Here is an 18,718-nt window from a genome sequence, read left to right on the forward strand (position 1 = left end):
GCCATATTTTGCACGCATATAAAGCCGTATATAACGATATGCGATGCTTTTTGGTCTGATATGCGATTTGATACGACAACGTTACCACTCAATCCATCGATGACATGGAAAATCGTGTTTTTGCATTTTATGCGATTTTAGATATATATGATCGATATTTTGATTGATATTTTATGCGATTGTGATTTGATACGACATTATATGTGACTTATCATGTGCAAAGTTATACGATTTAATGTTTGCTGGGTCTTTAGCTTTCGCTTATAATCAGATAAGAGTGTATAGATCACGTTGGCCATGCTTCACTGTCAATTTTTCGTAAATTTGGAAAAATGTCGTCGAACGAAAAAGAGCGTCGTGAATTAATCCTGTGCACTCATTTCGAGAATCCGGAATCGTCCAATCCACGGTCAGCAGAGTACTAAAACGATACTTCGAGAACCTAACCATCGACCGGAAGGTGAAGAACGGCAAAAATGGATGCTCCGTCAGTGAAAAAGATCACAAGCGCGTAGTTAAGCAGTTTAGACGTGATCCGAGAAGTTCGGTCCGGGATGTCGCCAATAAGCTGAATTTGTCAAGTTCATTCGTCCAGCGGACCAAGCAGCGGGAGGGCCTGCGTACATACAAGGTTCAGAAGGCTTCTAACCGCGACGAAAGGCAAAACATGGTGGGGAAGACGTGAGCCCGGAAGCTGTACACCGAAATGCTGACGAAGCCGCATTGCCTGGTAATGGACGACGAAACCTACGTCAAAGCGGACTTTCGTCAGCTGCCGGGCCTGTTGTTCTTCTCCGCAGAGGACAAATTCAGCGTTCCGGAGGAGATTCGCAAGCAGAAACTATCCAAGTTTGCCAAAAAGTACACGGTGTGGCAAGCTATCTGCTCTTGCGGAAAGCGGAGCGCCCCCTTCGTGATGACCGGCACGGTAAACGGGCAGGTTTACCTTAAGGAGTGCCTACAGAAGCGCGTACTACCACTATTGAAGCAGCACGAGGGCCCGACCATCTTCTGGCCGGATCTCGCTTCGTGCCACTATTCAAAGGACGTGTTGGAGTGGTACGAAGCCAACGGGGTCACCTTCGTGCCAAAGGAAATGAACCCGCCCAACGCGCCGGAGCTTCGCCCAATAGAGACATATTGGGCGATTATGAAGCAGGCCCTCCGGAAGAACCCAAAAGTTGTCAAATCGGAGGCGGACTTCAAGAGAAAATGGATTCCTGTTCAAAAAAAACTACAACCTGACGTTGTACAGAACCTTATGGACGGGGTAAAGAGGAAGGTGCGAGCATACGGGCTTGGGCTCGAAGTATGAATAAAAAGAAAATGCCAAAAGTTGTTTAATAGTTTTTATTTTACTGTCTAAAATTTTCAAAAGGATCGGTCTACTGGGCGAATTTCTACATCGTTTTTTCCGTGATGCAATTTGATGTGACACACCCTTTAATACGAGTACCGGTAAGTTTCTTCGTTTTTTTTCAAAAATTTCTGCTTTATTCTGCTAAAATTGTTAAATTTAATTTAAAAGTCACAACTTTTTCCCATCTTTCTGGAAATTCACCGATCCCTTTGCGGAAATAATTCGGCGGTTTCTCGGCTAAGAACGAATCTATCCAATTTTTGACTTCATCAAAATTGGAGAAGTGCTGGTCAATGAGGCCATTTTGCATCGATCGAAAAAGGTAGTAATCGGGCGGAGCAATGTCTGGAGAATACGGCGGCCCTCCCATTTCAGCGTTTCCAAGTATGTTTTGACCGGTTTCGCGACATGCGGCCGAGCATTGTCGTGCTGCAAAATAACTTTATCGTATCTTTGCTCGTATTGTGACCGTTTTTCCTTCAGTGCACGGCTCAAACGCTTCAATTGTAGTCGGTAGAGGTTCCCGTAATGGTTTCATTCGGTTTTAGCAGTTCATAGTACACCACACCCAGCTAGTGTCACCAAATAGACAGCGTAACCTTCTGGCCGTGAATATTCCGTGCGACCGTCGATGTTGATGCATGGCCGGAGTATCCATACGTTGCCCGACGTTTAGGATTGTCGTAATGGACCCACTTTTCATTGCCAGTAACAGTTGTTCGCACGTGAAATAACGGCATTCGACGGCTCGTGGTTTCAATTCATATGGCACCCAATGTCCTATCTTTCGGATCATTCCCATTGCCCATTGCGATCGGATATGGTTTGCTGAGCTACACGACCAGACAATAAGCTCGATATCGTGGTATCCATCGCCACAATCACAAAGATTGTTTGCTGCGAGCCCAATGCGATAGAGATGCGCGTTCAGGTTGTAGTGATTGGACACGATTGGACATCACGCGAATGAAATCACGATCTACATTCAATCCCTTGAACCATGCACAGACCTTAGGGATAATCGTCTGTAACCAACGGCCGAACTCATCTTCACTCCACATGCGCTGCCAACTTACGAGTGTGTGATGACAAGGAATGTGGAAAATTCATTATAAGAAATTTGCCTTTCAAAAAGTCTGCCTTTTGATACACCCACCTTAGCTAGCGAGTCCGCTTTCTTATTTCCCGGGATAGAAGCCTGGATGATAGCTCAGGATTTGGAATGCGGCTTGTATGGAGACTTAAACACACTTTGGAATAATACTCTAAACACTGAATTTATTAACGATGCTTAACTTGCAATGGTTGGATATGGAATGATAAATATTGCATTGGTAGGGATCGGCTCGTATGCGCTCTATATGTACTTCGGGGTTTTGCGTCTGTTTGTAGTTGTGTCGGGCACTACACATTGCATTCATGATGGATGGGGAATGGATTGGATAGGAATAAGGATAGGGATGGATATTAGAATCTATTTCATGGGACACTTGCTCCACATTCGCGCTGTCGGTCGCGAACAAGCTGTCTTATTCTCGTTAGGAAATAAGACGAACGTTTATCAACTTTTATTGAGCGGATTGCCTCTTTTGAGCTGAGACCGCCTGAAAAAATAAAATAATGGTCGATGGGCAGGGTTTCTATGATCCCTAGAGCATATCGCACCCATTTCAGCGACATCCACGGAACAAGGATCTTTGAGTTTGAAAGAGGCACTGGAATTTTCATTGAAGATGCCGAAGCCAGTGGACCCGTTTATGAATGAACCGTCAGTCTTGGTATGTCTGGTGTGTAAATTTGATTCACTGGAATAATAATCAAGTTACACCATCATATTGAAGAAAAATTGAAATTCAAGCAGGAGAGGGTCTCCAAGGAAACACCATCAAAAGGAAATAGTCCACAGTGTCGTCCGTGTGAAAAAATTGGCCACAAAGCAAGAAACTGTACTGCAAACTGTAGGATGCTGTCTATGCGAAACGGCGTAGAAGATAACGATTGGTATTTTGATTCCGGTTCGATAAAGCATTTGACTAACAACGTAGCGATGCTAACGAACATGCATGAATCGATAGGAAACATCTATACGGAAGGATCAACGGAACTTCAGCCTACGTCCAACCCGGATGTCATTGAGGTGAAGAATGTAGAGTTAATCTCCGAACTGGCAGTAAACTTACTTCCGGTTGGTAAGATAGTTGATCAAGGCCATGTTGTAACGTTCGCCAGAACAGGTTGCAAAATCGTCAATCCAATTGGTAAGGTCAATGCAACAAAGAGTCCTTTGGACGGCTTATTCAAGTTAGACAAAAACCACGTATGGAACCAGCATGTACACCGCAGGCATCGGCAGACTTGTTGCACCAGCGTATTGGTCGTTTGGCATCACGAAATTTGATAAAACTACGGAATGGCATGGTAGAAGGAATAAAATTCAATGGAACCGACACTGGTCAATGCAAAACATGTACCGTCGGGAAGTGTACACGACTTCTGTTCAATCATATTGGGTCCAACGCAAATTAAATGCTCGAATTAGTTCATTCGGACATCGTTGGACCAATGGAAGAAAAGTTACTAGGAGGTTGCCGATACTGTTTGACATTTATCGATGACAAAGTTCAGAAATTTCAATTTTGAAAACTCTCTCAAGCAGTGTCTTAGAATATCAACAAATATTCACGAGAAACGAATACGATTTTGTTCCAGTGTAAATGACTTTCTTTCAGCTTGAAACACACTGCCCTCATTATATTGATGACAATAACAAACGAGTTCATTTTGTTCATATCGCTGTTGCATGAGCAAATTTGCTATAATGAATGAATGCGACATTGAGTGGGGTTTATAACTTCGCTGTTATTTATACTTTGGGTATCAAAAGCAACAAATTGATATTCATCACATCCCAAACGATATTCGTTCTGGCAGTGAATTTAAGTTCAAAATAAATTTTATTTGGCGAGACGGTAGCAACGGCATATGCAGAATGGATACAACGAGTGGTTTTAGCTACCGTCAAGTCATTTACGACATCGGGAATTTCATAAGGTATTTCCGATTACGGCATCCGGCAACTACAAAACCCAACCGCACACAGCAGCCTCAGGTTAGAAATTAACAACAGCTGATATTCATTTGGCTGAAATGAAATTCAGTTCTGACGTTTCCGATAATCAAGATGAAAATGACACTGGGTGGAAAAAATAAACATCAAAACATATTGAAGGACAAAAGTTCATTTGCTCATATTCAATGGTTGCCTGGATCTGTCATTTTAATTTTCGTTTGGAATATATAGGTTTTCGATGCAACCTAGCCCGAAAATCTATGCATTTGATCTTAGCGAAGATGATTTTTTCCAACACTGCTCTCAAGCCTCTCTCAAGTCTTCATAAGACCACAGTGGAATACACTCCCGAACAGAATGGGCTTGCGGAACGTGTCAACTGCACGATGGTAGAACGGGCGAGCTGCATGTTGTATGAAGCGAAACTGTCAAAAGCTTTTTGGGCAGAAGGGGCAGAAGCAGTAGTGGCAACCCTGGCTGCCAACTATAATTTGAAAAAATCAGGGAGATTGAAAATAAAAATCAGGATAAATCATGACAGCTCAAATTGGGTTGTCCGAAAAGTTAATGTCGATTTTTGGGGAAACAAAAACATCATTTTCAATAAGATCATTATAATTTAATTTGATATCCATATTTCTGTTATCTTTCACCATCTTTCACACAGTTTAAATATTCTATCCTCCAAAAACATATGCTTCCTCGTCGAAAACTGCTGTGAGCCATACCATACAACATCACACGGCTGTTGTATGTGAGCCATACCATACAACATCAATGAATGGGAAATCCTCTCAACAAATGAGGAAAGCATATCAGCAGTGGAAGACTTGTTGATTTTTTTTAAATTTTCATGATATTTAGTACGATTATAGATATATTTACCATAGTCCCATCATTAAACTTGATTCTACTTTGAATCAGACGAACGAATTACATATAAAATCTTTTTATATTGACTTTGGAGTCAAAAATTTTCTCTTGATTAATTTTACACTCTGAAACGTATTCCTACATTAATAACTCTGGAGATACATCTACACATTATCCTCAATACAGCAATGGTGTTCCTTAAACTCAATCTCGTAGTAATTTCATAAATTCGTCAGACAATCTGGTTTCATGAAATTTTCTAGCACTGTTTTGAAAAGCCACGAAACAATTGAGGGTAGAGATAAAAAAAGTTAAGTACAACTTTTCGTCTAGAGAATTTAACTTAATGTAAGATATATTCAAGTGCGAACCGCAGAACTATCTAATAGAAAGCTTTGGCATGGAAACCAGTATATTTATTATGAATGATGTAAAGAGTACAAAAATCTGGAAAAATCAGGATCATTTCAGAAAAATCAGGATAAATTGAGTGTTCGTCAGTATATAATTTTTCAATAATTTTCAAGTTTATAAATATCTTCGCATATTTTCAAATTTCACTCCGGGTGAGATGTCGGCTAAGTGCGACGCGCATCCGAATTAGAGTCGTTCCCAGATTGTGTTACGATAAATGCAATACGGTACTGCAATTTATGAGAAAGGCCTTTCAGCCATCTTGGATTCTGTATGTAAACAATCAGCAATATTTTTGACATAGGACTATGTCTTTGATTTCTATTTGGGGGGGTCACGAAAAATGTAACGATTTATTAAGAGTTTTCAAACGCATATTACTCAAAATGGTTGTTGCGACATATGTTGTGTTATATATCATTAGACAGGAAATTCATTCAGAATTTTTTTAGCTTGAAAGAACAGCAGTGAATGTAGTAAAAAAAAGTTAACAATTTGACGATTCAATTGGGTATGTTTTCTTTCGATTACACTATCCACTCGCTTCCTCCCCGACGCAACGAGCAATTTTTTTGCCTAAATTCGGGCATTAGCTCATAATGTGAGTTGATGCGTAAAATGAATTATTCTCCATTTACCGATAATAGGCATTTATTTTATATTATATTGTATATTGGCCAATCAATTTGTGCTCAATTCATGTTTTTATCGTATAGGTCTAACTACTAACAATTTGTGTAATTGTGTTCCAGGATGTCATAATATCGAGTATGTTGTTTGGTTATGTGAAAATGCAATAAATGAATTTAAATGGCTGCTGATTTATAAGATCGAAAGGGTATACCCACGTAAATCAGATTATGATAGCTTGAGTAGTCGCGATCTTACAGGGCTATAAAGTTATTACAAACAATGTCCCGGACAACGTGTTAACGAAGGAGATAATGCTATTTTTATCTATAATATATTTTATATGAGATTTGCCTCAGGCTTATATTTATGTAGTATTGTATATTGAGTTACAATTTAGATTATTTGAATTTTGGAGTGTATTCGAACACCTATCAAATGAGTATATTGTATAGACACTTTAAATAATTTCATTTATACGTGTATTCAGCATTCAGCGGGATAAACATACTGCTATAGTTGGTTGAAATAAACTCTTTTTCCGACTTCCAATCCGGATTTTCCTCGGTGATCCGGAACACATTATGTAGGTCTTAACTATTTAGACGTGTGTTTGAAAATGATACATGATGACTCTTTGTCTTCTTCTGCATGATTGAATAAACAGACGAAAAGGGTAGTAATGGATTTAATGGCATTTTTGTGTACATTTTTGAACAGAATTCGGAACCGAATTCTCGCGTTTTGCAATTAGAGACGTCGGTTAATCGTTCGATTAATTCAAGTAATCGAATATCTGCAATTTTATTCGAGTAATTTTGTATCGAATAATGAAAAATAAAAATATGAATACATCGAATAATTATCAAAGTAATCGCGATTATTGAAAAAGGGAACAATTTTTTCAAAAAATACAGTGCATAGTTTATTCAACCGTCATGGTCTTTTGTCGAAATTAATCGAATATGCTTAACCATTCACAGTTGAAACATAAAAATGATTCCCTAGTGGTGGAGGAGACTGGGAAGAAGAATTCAGGGTCTGCAGAAGTAAAATGCGGACTTGAAGAAGGTGGTCTCAGCTCCCGTTCTAAGATAGTAGTATTCAAATTCAAAGTGCCAAGGAAAATATACCATACTAGTAGTCGATGATTCTATAAATATACTTCTTTTGAACTAGTAGCTATAGGGACCAAGCAGAAATATTCAAATAAATCAGCTATTTCAACAACATTCGAAGAACAGGTAATTTCGAACAGAAAAAATTGTATGTTGGTACAATAAAAATATTGTGCATCATTTTCATGGGGTGCTCTTCTTTCAATCGTCCTCAAAAATCATGAAATGGTAAACTTATTAATATTCTGAAATACCATTTCATTCAAAAACCATTATTCTGCACCATGTCGCGCACTTATTGTCGACACGGTCACACCTTTAGTATATATATACACACCTTGAAGTATAATATGAGGTATACATATAATTTATTGATTAACTCTCCTGTATTCTCGCACAAAATCGTAACTCGTATACTCACATACTGTGCGTGTCTCTGTAATATTACTATTATGTTTTTTCAGACGTTATTGGTATTCATTTAAAGAATAAGATATAATTGAATGAAATAACTCCAGAACATATTTTTTCTTTGACTCCATTCTGTCTATTAACATTTAATTCAACCACCTCATTGATTTTCGGTCTGTCAGACCATATGCGCGAGTATAGGAGGGTTAAAAAATGGAGATACTCCGTCAAATATTTTTGCTATAAAAAGTGATCTGCCATAAAAAAACTGAAAACCCCCTGCAACAGAGTATGAAACGTTTCACCTCACTATAGGTACTATGGCGTGATATTGTTTTTGTGTACAAACATAGCAACGTTATGACAGCTGTAATATAAACGACTCAAAACGCGAAATGTGTATACATTCTTTCGCAAAATGGATAAATTTTCCGACGTTTGCAGACTCGAACAAAGTGGCAGTCGTGTAGGGGGTCTTGTGATTAAAAAGAAAGATACCGACAAGGATAAGGATGTTTTCAAAAAACCGAAACCATCGCTTCTGGGACTGGACAAATTGGCCGCTGCACAGCGAGCAAGAAAGCAACAATCCTCTGCGCGACTTTCCTTCAAAGATGCCGATGGGAATGATCTGGACGACGAAGGCGGCGAAAAAAGTGGTGAAGGGAGTGCCAGATTCGACGCCAACAAGCACGTATCGTCATCGTCATCATTTAAAAAGTATAGGGAGAGCCTAGTGGAAACTCCATCGCACACCGGGGGTGTTAGTGATGTGGCAAGGAAACGTTTAGACGAGCGTTCGCGAGATGATCACGGAAAGGGTTTGTATGCATCTACTAAGTCTAAGAAAAAAGGGGACGGGGATTCCGACGAGCAGGATAATGACCGCAAAAGGCACAGGTATTCCAGTTCTTCAAGCAGGAGACACCAAGAAGAGTCGTCTGTGAGGACGCCAAGGTATGATTCGAAACGTTTTACATGTTCTTCTTTGTTGATTGATTTCGTTGTATTTCAGTTACTACAAAGATGAACCGAGGACTCCGCGATCAGATCGCCGCATGGATGCATTTGGCTGGGAAGATGAAGACGAACGACATTCCGGGTCCGGCTCTAAAAAATCATCCTGGGATTATCCAACACCAAAAATTCCGAAAGGGTCAGAATCGGTTAGAAGCAATAGGCCATCCTCGTCGATGTCATCATCGTCTCGTCGGAATAGAGACGATGAAACACCACGTCCGACGCCGGCGCATAAATACAACAAATGGGCTCCGGATAGGAAAGAGTCGGGTGCTACTCCGAGGACCGATAGAAGAAGTCTTCCGTGGCAGAATGAGGAAGACAAAGATTTGTGGGAACAAGAACAAGTTCGCCTGGACAGAGAGTGGTACAGCATAGGTGAAGGTTATGACGAAGATAACAATCCCTTCTCAGGGACCAGTTCGGAATACTTGCAGAAACGCGAAGAACAGTTAGAGCAGCGTCGAATAAAACGAATGTCTGCTCAGCAAAGGCAGATTAACAAAGACAATGAGCTCTGGGAAAAGAATCGTTTGCTGACCTCTGGCGTTGTAATGTCGATTAATTTTAATGAAGATTTCGACGAGGAAGCCGTGGAAAGGGTTCATCTCTTAGTACATCACACTGTTCCTCCTTTCCTTGATGGGAGGATCGTGTTCACTAAACAACCCGAGCCGGTAATTCCTGTGAAGGACCCCCAGTCAGACATGGCAATGACGGCGCGAAAGGGAAGTGAGCTGGTAAGAAAATATCGCGAGCAAAAGGAGCGAAGAAAAGCCCAGAAAAAACACTGGGAGCTGGGTGGAACTAAACTTGGAAATATAATGGGGGTGGCAAAGAAGCAAGACGACGACGATGCTAAATTCGATGCCGAAACTGACACAGCCGATTATCGGAAGGGCCAGAAATTTGCCGAACACATGCAAGCGCAGGATGATGATGCCGAATTCACCAAAAAGAGACCAATTTACGAACAGCGGAGGTCGCTACCGGTGTTTGCGGTCCGTCAGGATTTGTTGAATGTGATTCGGGAGAATTCGGTGGTGATTATCGTGGGCGAGACGGGCAGTGGTAAAACGACACAGCTGACGCAATATTTGCACGAGGATGGCTACAGTCGGCTGGGAATGATCGGATGTACGCAGCCCAGGAGAGTGGCCGCAATGTCTGTGGCGAAACGAGTCTCAGATGAGATGAACACTAAACTTGGACACGAAGTGGGATATGCCATACGTTTCGAGGATTGCACCTCGGAGAAAACGGTCATCAAGTACATGACTGATGGTATTTTGCTGAGAGAAAGTTTACGAGACAGCGATTTGGATGGCTATTCGGCTGTCATCATGGACGAAGCCCATGAAAGGTCACTTTCAACGGATGTCCTGTTTGGACTGCTGCGTGATATCATCGCTAGACGTCGAGATTTGAAACTGATCGTAACATCCGCCACTATGGATGCCACAAAATTTTCCGCCTTCTTCGGAAACGTCCCAACATTTACAATTCCTGGAAGAACTTATCCCGTCGATGTTTATTTCAGCAAAAATGTCTGTGAAGATTATGTGGAGTCCGCCGTGAAGCAAGCGCTTCAAATACATCTTCAACAGGTGGAAGGGGACATGTTGATTTTCATGCCCGGTCAAGAAGATATCGAAGTAACGTGCGAGGTGCTAGCGGAGCGTATATCAGAGATTGAGAACGCCCCTCAATTGTCAATTTTACCCATCTACTCCCAACTTCCGTCCGATCTACAAGCAAAGATCTTCCAACGATCCGCTGAGGGTCTCAGAAAATGTATCGTTGCAACGAATATTGCTGAAACTTCTCTAACCGTAGATGGAATCATCTTTGTAATTGATGCAGGCTATTGTAAACTGAAAGTATACAATCCCCGGATTGGTATGGACGCTCTTCAAATCTACCCTATCTCCCAGGCGAACGCCAACCAGCGGTCGGGTCGTGCTGGTCGAACCGGTCCCGGGCAAGCTTTCCGTCTCTACACCGATCGACAATATAAGGATGAACTGCTAGCTCTTACCGTTCCGGAAATTCAGCGAACCAATTTGGCCAACACTGTGCTTCTGCTCAAATCACTGGGAGTTGTTGATTTGCTCCAGTTTCACTTCATGGACCCACCGCCGCAGGATAACATCCTCAATTCGTTGTATCAGCTATGGATTCTGGGTGCGCTGGATCATACGGGATCGCTCACGCCGCTCGGCAGACAGATGGCAGAATTTCCGCTCGATCCGCCACAGTGTCAGATGCTGATTGTTGCCAACCAAATGGAATGTAGTGCGGAGATTCTGATTATCGGTGAGTGTTGCGTGTTTTAGAATTTTTGAAGCCCATGTTTTGTCTTTATTTGAGAGACTTTCAGTCGTATGCTGGTTCGTTCCTGTGAAGTACGAGGTATAGTCCTCAGGGGGCTCTTCCAAGTGTTGGGGACTTCGGTTCCTAGATTTTCTTATTTTGTTTACTCAGTTTCGGTTTTTATTGTTCTTTTCCGTGCCTGGCCTAGGCTTGGTGAGTCAGTAGTTGGTGATTCCATGCCCGTGTCCATGTGGGTTGCCTGGGTCTTCAATGGTTTCGTTATTAAATTGATTCGTCTGGTTTCCGTTTCAAATGTCCTGGTCAGTGCTTAGTCTTTGCTCACTGAGTCCGCTGTTGGTTGTTGTTTTGAATTATAGAGACTTTGAGCTGTATAACAGTCATTCGTCTCTTTTTCACCCTACTTTACACCCAGAACTACTCAAAGTTGCACAATACTTGTAGGTAATCATTTCAGGCTTTTAGTTGCTCTGATAAATAATACCAGGGTGTTAGTGTTCAAAACCTACAGATTGACTGCAGTATCAAATGTATGATTCAGGTTAGTCTTTTTTGGAAAGTCCAGAGCGTCTTTCCGTGTGTCGTTTTGCAAAACAACATCTAGATCACGCTTTCGAAAGTCCGCAGTTCGCATGCATTCCATTAGAACGGGTTCTCAAATATGGTCGATATTAGTTTTCTAGGGGTCGCGGTCGACCAGGTCTAGAAATAGGCCCCTATTAATTAACACCAGATCTCATTTCAAATTATAAGATTTGTTACGTGAACCATCTTGTTATAAGAATGATCAATATTTTAGTAGAAAGTAATAATTGTTGTAGTTTGTATTAATAAATTCATCACACTTGATATTTACTGAATGTCGATTTATTGATGAGAAAATGATGTCAAATTTACTCTCTTAACCAACTGCAATGGTTTTTGACTTGTTGAGCATTTTGTATGAATGAGATAATGATAAAATTTTTAAAGAACATTGGCTATAGGGTGTTGATGGTATCACATCATTCAGGAAAAGGGGTCTCTTGCCCAAGATAGTTTGAGTATCCCTGCATTAGAATATGCCCCACTGTTAGGTGAGTGCCGCAACAGTTGGCTCTTCTTTCTTTGCTAAGAAGTTATGAGTCAACCACGTATGTCCGATACGAAGACGATAAGAATTCGCTGTTCATACGTGTCAGCTCTGTCCTTCCGTTTGCCGGTTGATGCTTTGGTTTTACGAAACTGCAAGTCTTTTACTCGATTCCATTCAGCCTTCCAAGTGAAGACAATGGAATTGTTCACCCTTCTAATAAGGTCCTTACCAGATATACCCATACTGGTAATGGAACCTCTCCGCCCTTCGTTAGCAAGCCGATCGGCTTTCTCGTTCCCTTGGATCCCGGATAATCGTGTGTAACCAACGACCGAACTCATCTTCACTCCACATGCGCTGCCAACTAACGAGTGTGTCCTGACGAGGAATGTGAAAAAATTCATTATAGGCAATTTGCCTTTCAAAAAGTGTGACTTCTGAAGCGCCCACCTTAGCTAGCGAGTCCGCTTTCTCATTCCCCGGAATCGAGCAATGAGAGGGAACCCATGCTAAGGTAATCTTGAATAATTTTTCGACCAAAACACTCAATAGATGTCTTATTCTTGTTAGGAAATAAGATGAGCGTTTATCAACTTTCATTGAGCGGATTGCCTTTATTGAGCTGAGACTGTCTGAAAAAATAAAATAATGGTCGATGGGCAGTGTTTCAATGATCCCTAGAGCATAGTATATCGCACCCATTTCTGCGACATACACGGAACAAGGATCTTTGAGTTTGAAAGAGGCACTGGAATTTTCATTGAAGATGCCGAAGCCAGTGGACCCGTTTATGTATGAACCGTCAGTAAAGAACATTTTATCAGATCCAACTTTCCCATATTTTTCCGAAAATATCGACGGAATAACATTGGAGCGTAGGTGATCTGGTATTCCATGGATTTTTTGTCGCATGGACAGATCAAAAATGACAGAGGAATTGCAAAAGTATGGGAAGCAAACTTGGTTGGAGATGCCTGGTGAAGGGTGCACGTCGTGGGTAAGGTACTCATGGTATAAAGACATAAAACTTGACTGAGGAGTCAGTTGTAGTAGATTTTCGAAGTTATCAATCACCAATGGATTCATGATCTTGCAACGGATGAGAAATCTGTAGGATAATTCTGTGAACCGAAGAGTAAGCGGGGGTACTCCTGCCAAGATTTCGAGACTCATCGTATGTGTCGAATGCAAACACCCCATGGCTATACGCAAGCAACGATATTGTATCCTCTCCAGCTTGAGAATATGAATCCTGGCAGCTGATCGGAAGCAAAAACTGCCATATTCTAACACTGACAATATCGTTGTTTTGTACAACTGAATGAGGTCTCCTGGATGGGCACCCCACCATGTTCCGGTTATTGTTTGGAGAAAATTGATTCTTTGCTGGCATTTCTGTTTCAAATACGCAATGTGTCTCCCCCAGGTACATTTAGAATCAAAATATACACACAGGTATTTGAAAAACATAGAGTGTTGGATGGTTTGGCCGGATAGGTGAAGCTGGAATTGGGCGGGTTCGTGCTTCCTAGAAAAAACGACCATTTCAGTTTTCTCCGTAGAGAATTCGATACCCAGTTGAGGGCCCACGTGAACAGATTGTTCATGGTATCTTGCAACGACTTTTGCAGAGCGACGGGATTAGTACCCGTGATGGAAATAACTCCATCGTCTGCAAGTTGTCTCAGCGTGCAGTCTCTAGTTAGACAATCATCCATATCATTGACGTAAAAATTGTACAAGAGGGGGCTTAGGCAGGAGCCTTGCGGTAGGCCCATAAAACTGTAACGAGAAGATTTTGAGTTGCCATGAGAGAAATTCATGTGCTTTTCTGACAGTAAATTGTACAGGAAATTATTCAGAATTGGTGAAAGTCCACGATTATGAAGCTTCTCTGAGAGAATTTCCATGGAAACTGAATCAAATGCCCCTTTGATATCGAGAAAAACGGAAGCCATTTGTTCTTTGCGAGCAAATGCGATTTGGATTTCAGAAGATAGCAGCGCGAGACAATCATTCGTCCCTTTACCTCGGCGGAAGCCAAACTGCGTATTTGACAGCAAATTGTTCGTTTCGACCCACTTGTCTAAACGAAGTAGAATCATTTTCTCTAACAATTTGCGAATACAGGATAACATTGCAATCGGCCTATACGAGTTGTGATCGCAAGCCGGCTTGTTGGGTTTTTTAGTATGGCTATCACTCTCACTTGTCTCCAGTCATGCGGGACAATATTCAGCTCCAGAAACTTGTTGAACAAGTTCAGCAAACGCTGTTTTGCCAAGTCGGGAAGATTCTTCAACAAGTTGAATTTAATCTTGTCCGACCCCGGAGCTGAATTGTTACATGAGAGGAGGGCAATTGAGAATTCTACCATCGAAAAATTCTCATAATCGCATTGGAGCGGAATATCGCGTACGACGCTTCGTGCAGGAACAGAATCGGGACAAACCTTCCTTGCAAATTTGAAAATCCAACGGTCAGAGTATTCCTCACTTTCATTGGTATGGTTCCAGCCACGCATTCTCCTAGCCGTATTCCAAAGAGTACTCATAGCGGTCTCCCTTGACAAACCATTGACGAATTTCCGCCAATATCCACGCTTTTTTGCTTTAATCAGACCTTTTAGTTTGGCTTCTAGAGCTTGGTACTTTCGAAACCATTCCACTAATCCAGTTTTCCTGAATTTTTTGAAAGCGGATGATTCTTCAAGGTAGACCTTTGAACACTCCCTGTCCCACCAAAGTGATGGAGGACGACGTCGGAAAGTGGTAGCCGGTACACGTTTCTTTTGAGCTTGAAGTGCGCTATCGTAAATCAAACTTGATATAAAGTTATACTCTTCAACGGGAGGAAGTTCATGCATCGAAATGATTGCTTCAGATATTAATTCTGCAAATTTTCTCCAGTCAATATTCTTCGTGAGGTCATACGCAATATCGACTGACTCGCTAGATTTTGATTCATTGGCGATCGATAAAATTATTGGCAGGTGATCACTACCGTGGGGATCTTGGATTACCTTCCATGTGCAATCCAGGGATAATGAAGAAGAGCAGAGAGATATGTCTAGCATGCTTGCCCGTGCAGGAGGGTTGGCTATCCTAGTTGCTTCCCCAGTATTTAAAACTGTCATGTTGAAGTTGTCGCACAGATCATAAATCAACGTGGCACGATTGTCATCGTAGAGTGACCCCCATGCTGTTCCATGGGAGTTGAAGTCACCTAAGATTAACCGCGGCTCCGGCAATGCCTCGATAATATCAAAGAACTGATGGCGGCCTACCGTAGTCCTGGGAGGAATGGACACTCTTCTCACCAGTATTCAGAAAACATACGCAGCGCTGCAGTTGAGTTTAATTATCATCAGTGCGCGTTCAAAACAAACACGTATTCTCTCTTGGTACGAAGTGCACAAAATTCATAAACACGATAGCGCAAAATGTATCCGGCGCAGAATTCAGATACTAAATATCATTTGTCACTTGTATGATGCGCGCCTCATTTTATATATATACACACACACATTAAATGCTAGCGCCCGCATTGTCTTCGATCGTTCTAAGCAAAGCATAAAACAATAGCGCGCCTCCATACGAACCGTATACGCTTGGGTGAAGAAAAATATATAAACAGAGAAAACAAACCAGACACAAGCGCGCTGTTAAACAAGTATAGAAATACAGAGCGAAATATGGCGCAAAATTCAGCCCAAAACTCAGCGCAAAACTGGGCGCAAAAACGGCACTGACAACGAAACATTTAATCTGTGTTTCGGAGCGTGCTCATTCACCAGAGCGCATGTGTACACAAGAAGTGGGAGCGCAATTTGTTATCAATACCTTCAAACGGGGCTTTCCATGGCCGGCCAAAGAGGTCGTAACACTTGCTTGATAATTTTCGAGTTATGCAGAAATTTGTTTTTATTTGTATGACAGCCCACCCTTAGAGAGGGGGAGAAGTGTCGAACCACCAAGAAACATTTATTGCACCCTAAAATCTCCATATGCCTAATTTCGTTTCATTTGCTGGATTAATTCTCGAGTAATGCAGAAATGTGTGTTTTATTTGTATGGCAAAGAGAGGGGCGTGACGCAATCTGTTTTTTGTTTATTGTTTTATTTTTAATTGCTTGTCCGTATGTGCATGTAAACTGAATTATAGTAAGCGCACATCGCGGCATGGTTCCGGCCGTTTTTGCTGGGACGAAACAGCCCAGTCGGCTGAAAGTCTCAAAAATCTCTATATATATAAAAATGTTCTGTTCGTTTGTGTACGCGTCAAAAACTCGAAAAGTGCGGAACCGATTGAGCTCATAATTGGACACAATATACAATCCACTTCAAGGATTGTTGTTACGGCATAAAACATTGGAAAATTGGAAGAAAAATGATTTTATATATGACCAGAGTGCGTTTCTGAAATTGAGCTTCTAATGAAAATCGCCTATTCAGCAATGAATATGTGTTCTATGTGATGGAAACATTTTTTTTCCACGTGTTCGACAAAATTTTGAATTGAAATTGAGTTTCGAAGTGATTAAAAATTTATCGATTTCCCTCATCTATCTCTATATACATAAAAAATTTCTGTTCGTTTGTGTGCGCGTAAAAACTCGAAAAGTACGGAACCGATTGAGCTCAAACTATGATACAATGTACAAAACAACCAAGCACATCTAGGATTGTTGTTACAACATAAAAAATGGTAAATTCAACTCAACCATGCAACCACAATGTGCCACAGCAAAGCGTGGCAGGGTACAGCTAGTAATGAATAAAAAAAATGGATCTATTGCACATAGCAGTTTTAAGAGTAGTCGTAGTTTCGAATTGTACATAATAGTTTTTAGGATTTCTACATTATCATTAATTTTGCTGTATTGCAGCTAGATTTAGATTTAGTACAGAAGTTACGCTTAGTGTTGTTAAGTGTGGTGGGTATATTTTTTAGAAGTTTTCATTCTCTTTCTAATCCTAGTTTGAAATTCAGATTTCACATTAGACATACGAGTAGTTGCGACAGCGTGTTTTCAGATTTTATATTTTATAAAGCTTATTTCATTGTTTATTTTCTTCTAGTTTCGATGCTCTCCGTACCTTCGATATTTTACCGCCCAAAAGGAAGAGAGGAAGAAGCTGACAATGTGCGAGAGAAGTTCCAGGTGCCGGAATCCGACCATCTAACATATCTTAACGTGTATCAACAGTGGAAGATGAACAAGTAAAAATTCAAACTACACTTTTTTAAAAAGTTTACAATAATTGAAATATTATGATTTTTACAGATATTCATCGAATTGGTGCAACGAGCATTTCATTCACATCAAAGCTATGCGGAAAGTTCGCGAGGTTCGTCAACAGCTCAAGGACATATACGTCCAGCAACGTCTGAAAGTACAATCTTGTGGTACTAATTGGGATGTTATAAGAAAGTGTATCTGCTCGGCTTATTTCTATCAGGCGGCTCGACTCAAAGGTATCGGCGAGTATGTGAACCTTCGGACAGGAATGCCCTGCTATTTGCATCCCACTTCGGCTTTGTATGGACTGGGAACCACTCCGGATTATGTGGTCTATCATGAGCTTGTTATGACGGCGAAGGAATATATGCAGTGTGCAACGGCTGTGGATGGATTTTGGCTGGCAGAGCTAGGTCCCATGTTTTTCTCCGTCAAGGAAACCGGGAAGAGCAGTCGGGAAAAACGCAAGCAGGTAATCTTAAAATATATCACCACCATGAAGTCATTCACCATGTTTTTCGTTGACAGGCGGCTGAACATTTGCATCAGATGGAGTCGCAAATGCAAAAGGCTCAAGAGCAAATGGTGAAGCAAAAACAAGAAGAGGTAGAAAAGCAACAGCAGCAGATGGTTAAACAAGAAATCATAACTCCTGGTGCAACCCCCCGGAGGACTCCATCGCGTATTGGTCTGTGATCAATAGTTGACACTTGATACCTCTACTTCGATTGTTATCTTTGTCAAACTACAGTGCGCTATATATGAATAAATACACCTTTTTTAACTAAAATATTTTTATTTGGGTTTTTTGCTGTTAGTTTCAAAGTTTGAGCAGTAGAACTTAGAAACTATGTTAGTAATATTCCTTTGATTTAAAAGTACTTACTTTTAAATCAAAGTACAGCGGCGTAGTGAGGGTAGACAGCGCCCCCGGCAAACTATGAAAATGGCGCCCAAAAAAGTACTTTTTCCGTTTTTTCACTAGTTTTGAGATTGTGATATTATGTGAAAAATCACTCACTTATACCAATGTTCACTTTGAGCAGTTAAGTTCACTCTAGAAGGCTAGAAATATCATTACTTAGAAATATCATGTTCTATAGTCAAACATTTGTCTTGCGTGCTTTAGCTGGAAGCGTCAGTAAAAGTCGGCGGACTACCAATGCAATATGTT

At 41.0% G+C, this 18,718-nt stretch overlaps 1 protein-coding gene across 2 annotated transcripts; it reads left to right on the plus strand.

Annotated features, from left to right (window-relative positions):
* Positions 1-8,190: 8,190 nt before the first annotated feature.
* LOC129761972 (pre-mRNA-splicing factor ATP-dependent RNA helicase PRP16) lies at positions 8,191-18,342 on the plus strand. 2 transcript variants are annotated; one of them, XM_055759849.1, is made up of 6 exons: positions 8,191-8,833; positions 8,892-11,212; positions 17,384-17,525; positions 17,590-17,698; positions 17,765-18,016; positions 18,073-18,342. In XM_055759849.1, the coding sequence occupies exons 1-6, from the start codon at positions 8,295-8,297 to the stop codon at positions 18,238-18,240; spliced, it is 3,531 nt and encodes a 1,176-aa protein (XP_055615824.1). In that variant the 5' UTR covers positions 8,191-8,294; the 3' UTR covers positions 18,241-18,342. The 2 variants fall into 2 exon arrangements, with proteins under 2 accessions (XP_055615824.1, XP_055615823.1); XM_055759848.1 differs by having other exon boundaries at positions 8,192-8,833; positions 17,590-18,016; positions 18,073-18,340.
* Positions 18,343-18,718: the final 376 nt, after the last annotated feature.

This window comes from Toxorhynchites rutilus, chromosome 1 (assembly GCF_029784135.1).
Source record: "Toxorhynchites rutilus septentrionalis strain SRP chromosome 1, ASM2978413v1, whole genome shotgun sequence".
Taxonomy (NCBI): Eukaryota; Metazoa; Arthropoda; class Insecta; order Diptera; family Culicidae; genus Toxorhynchites; species Toxorhynchites rutilus.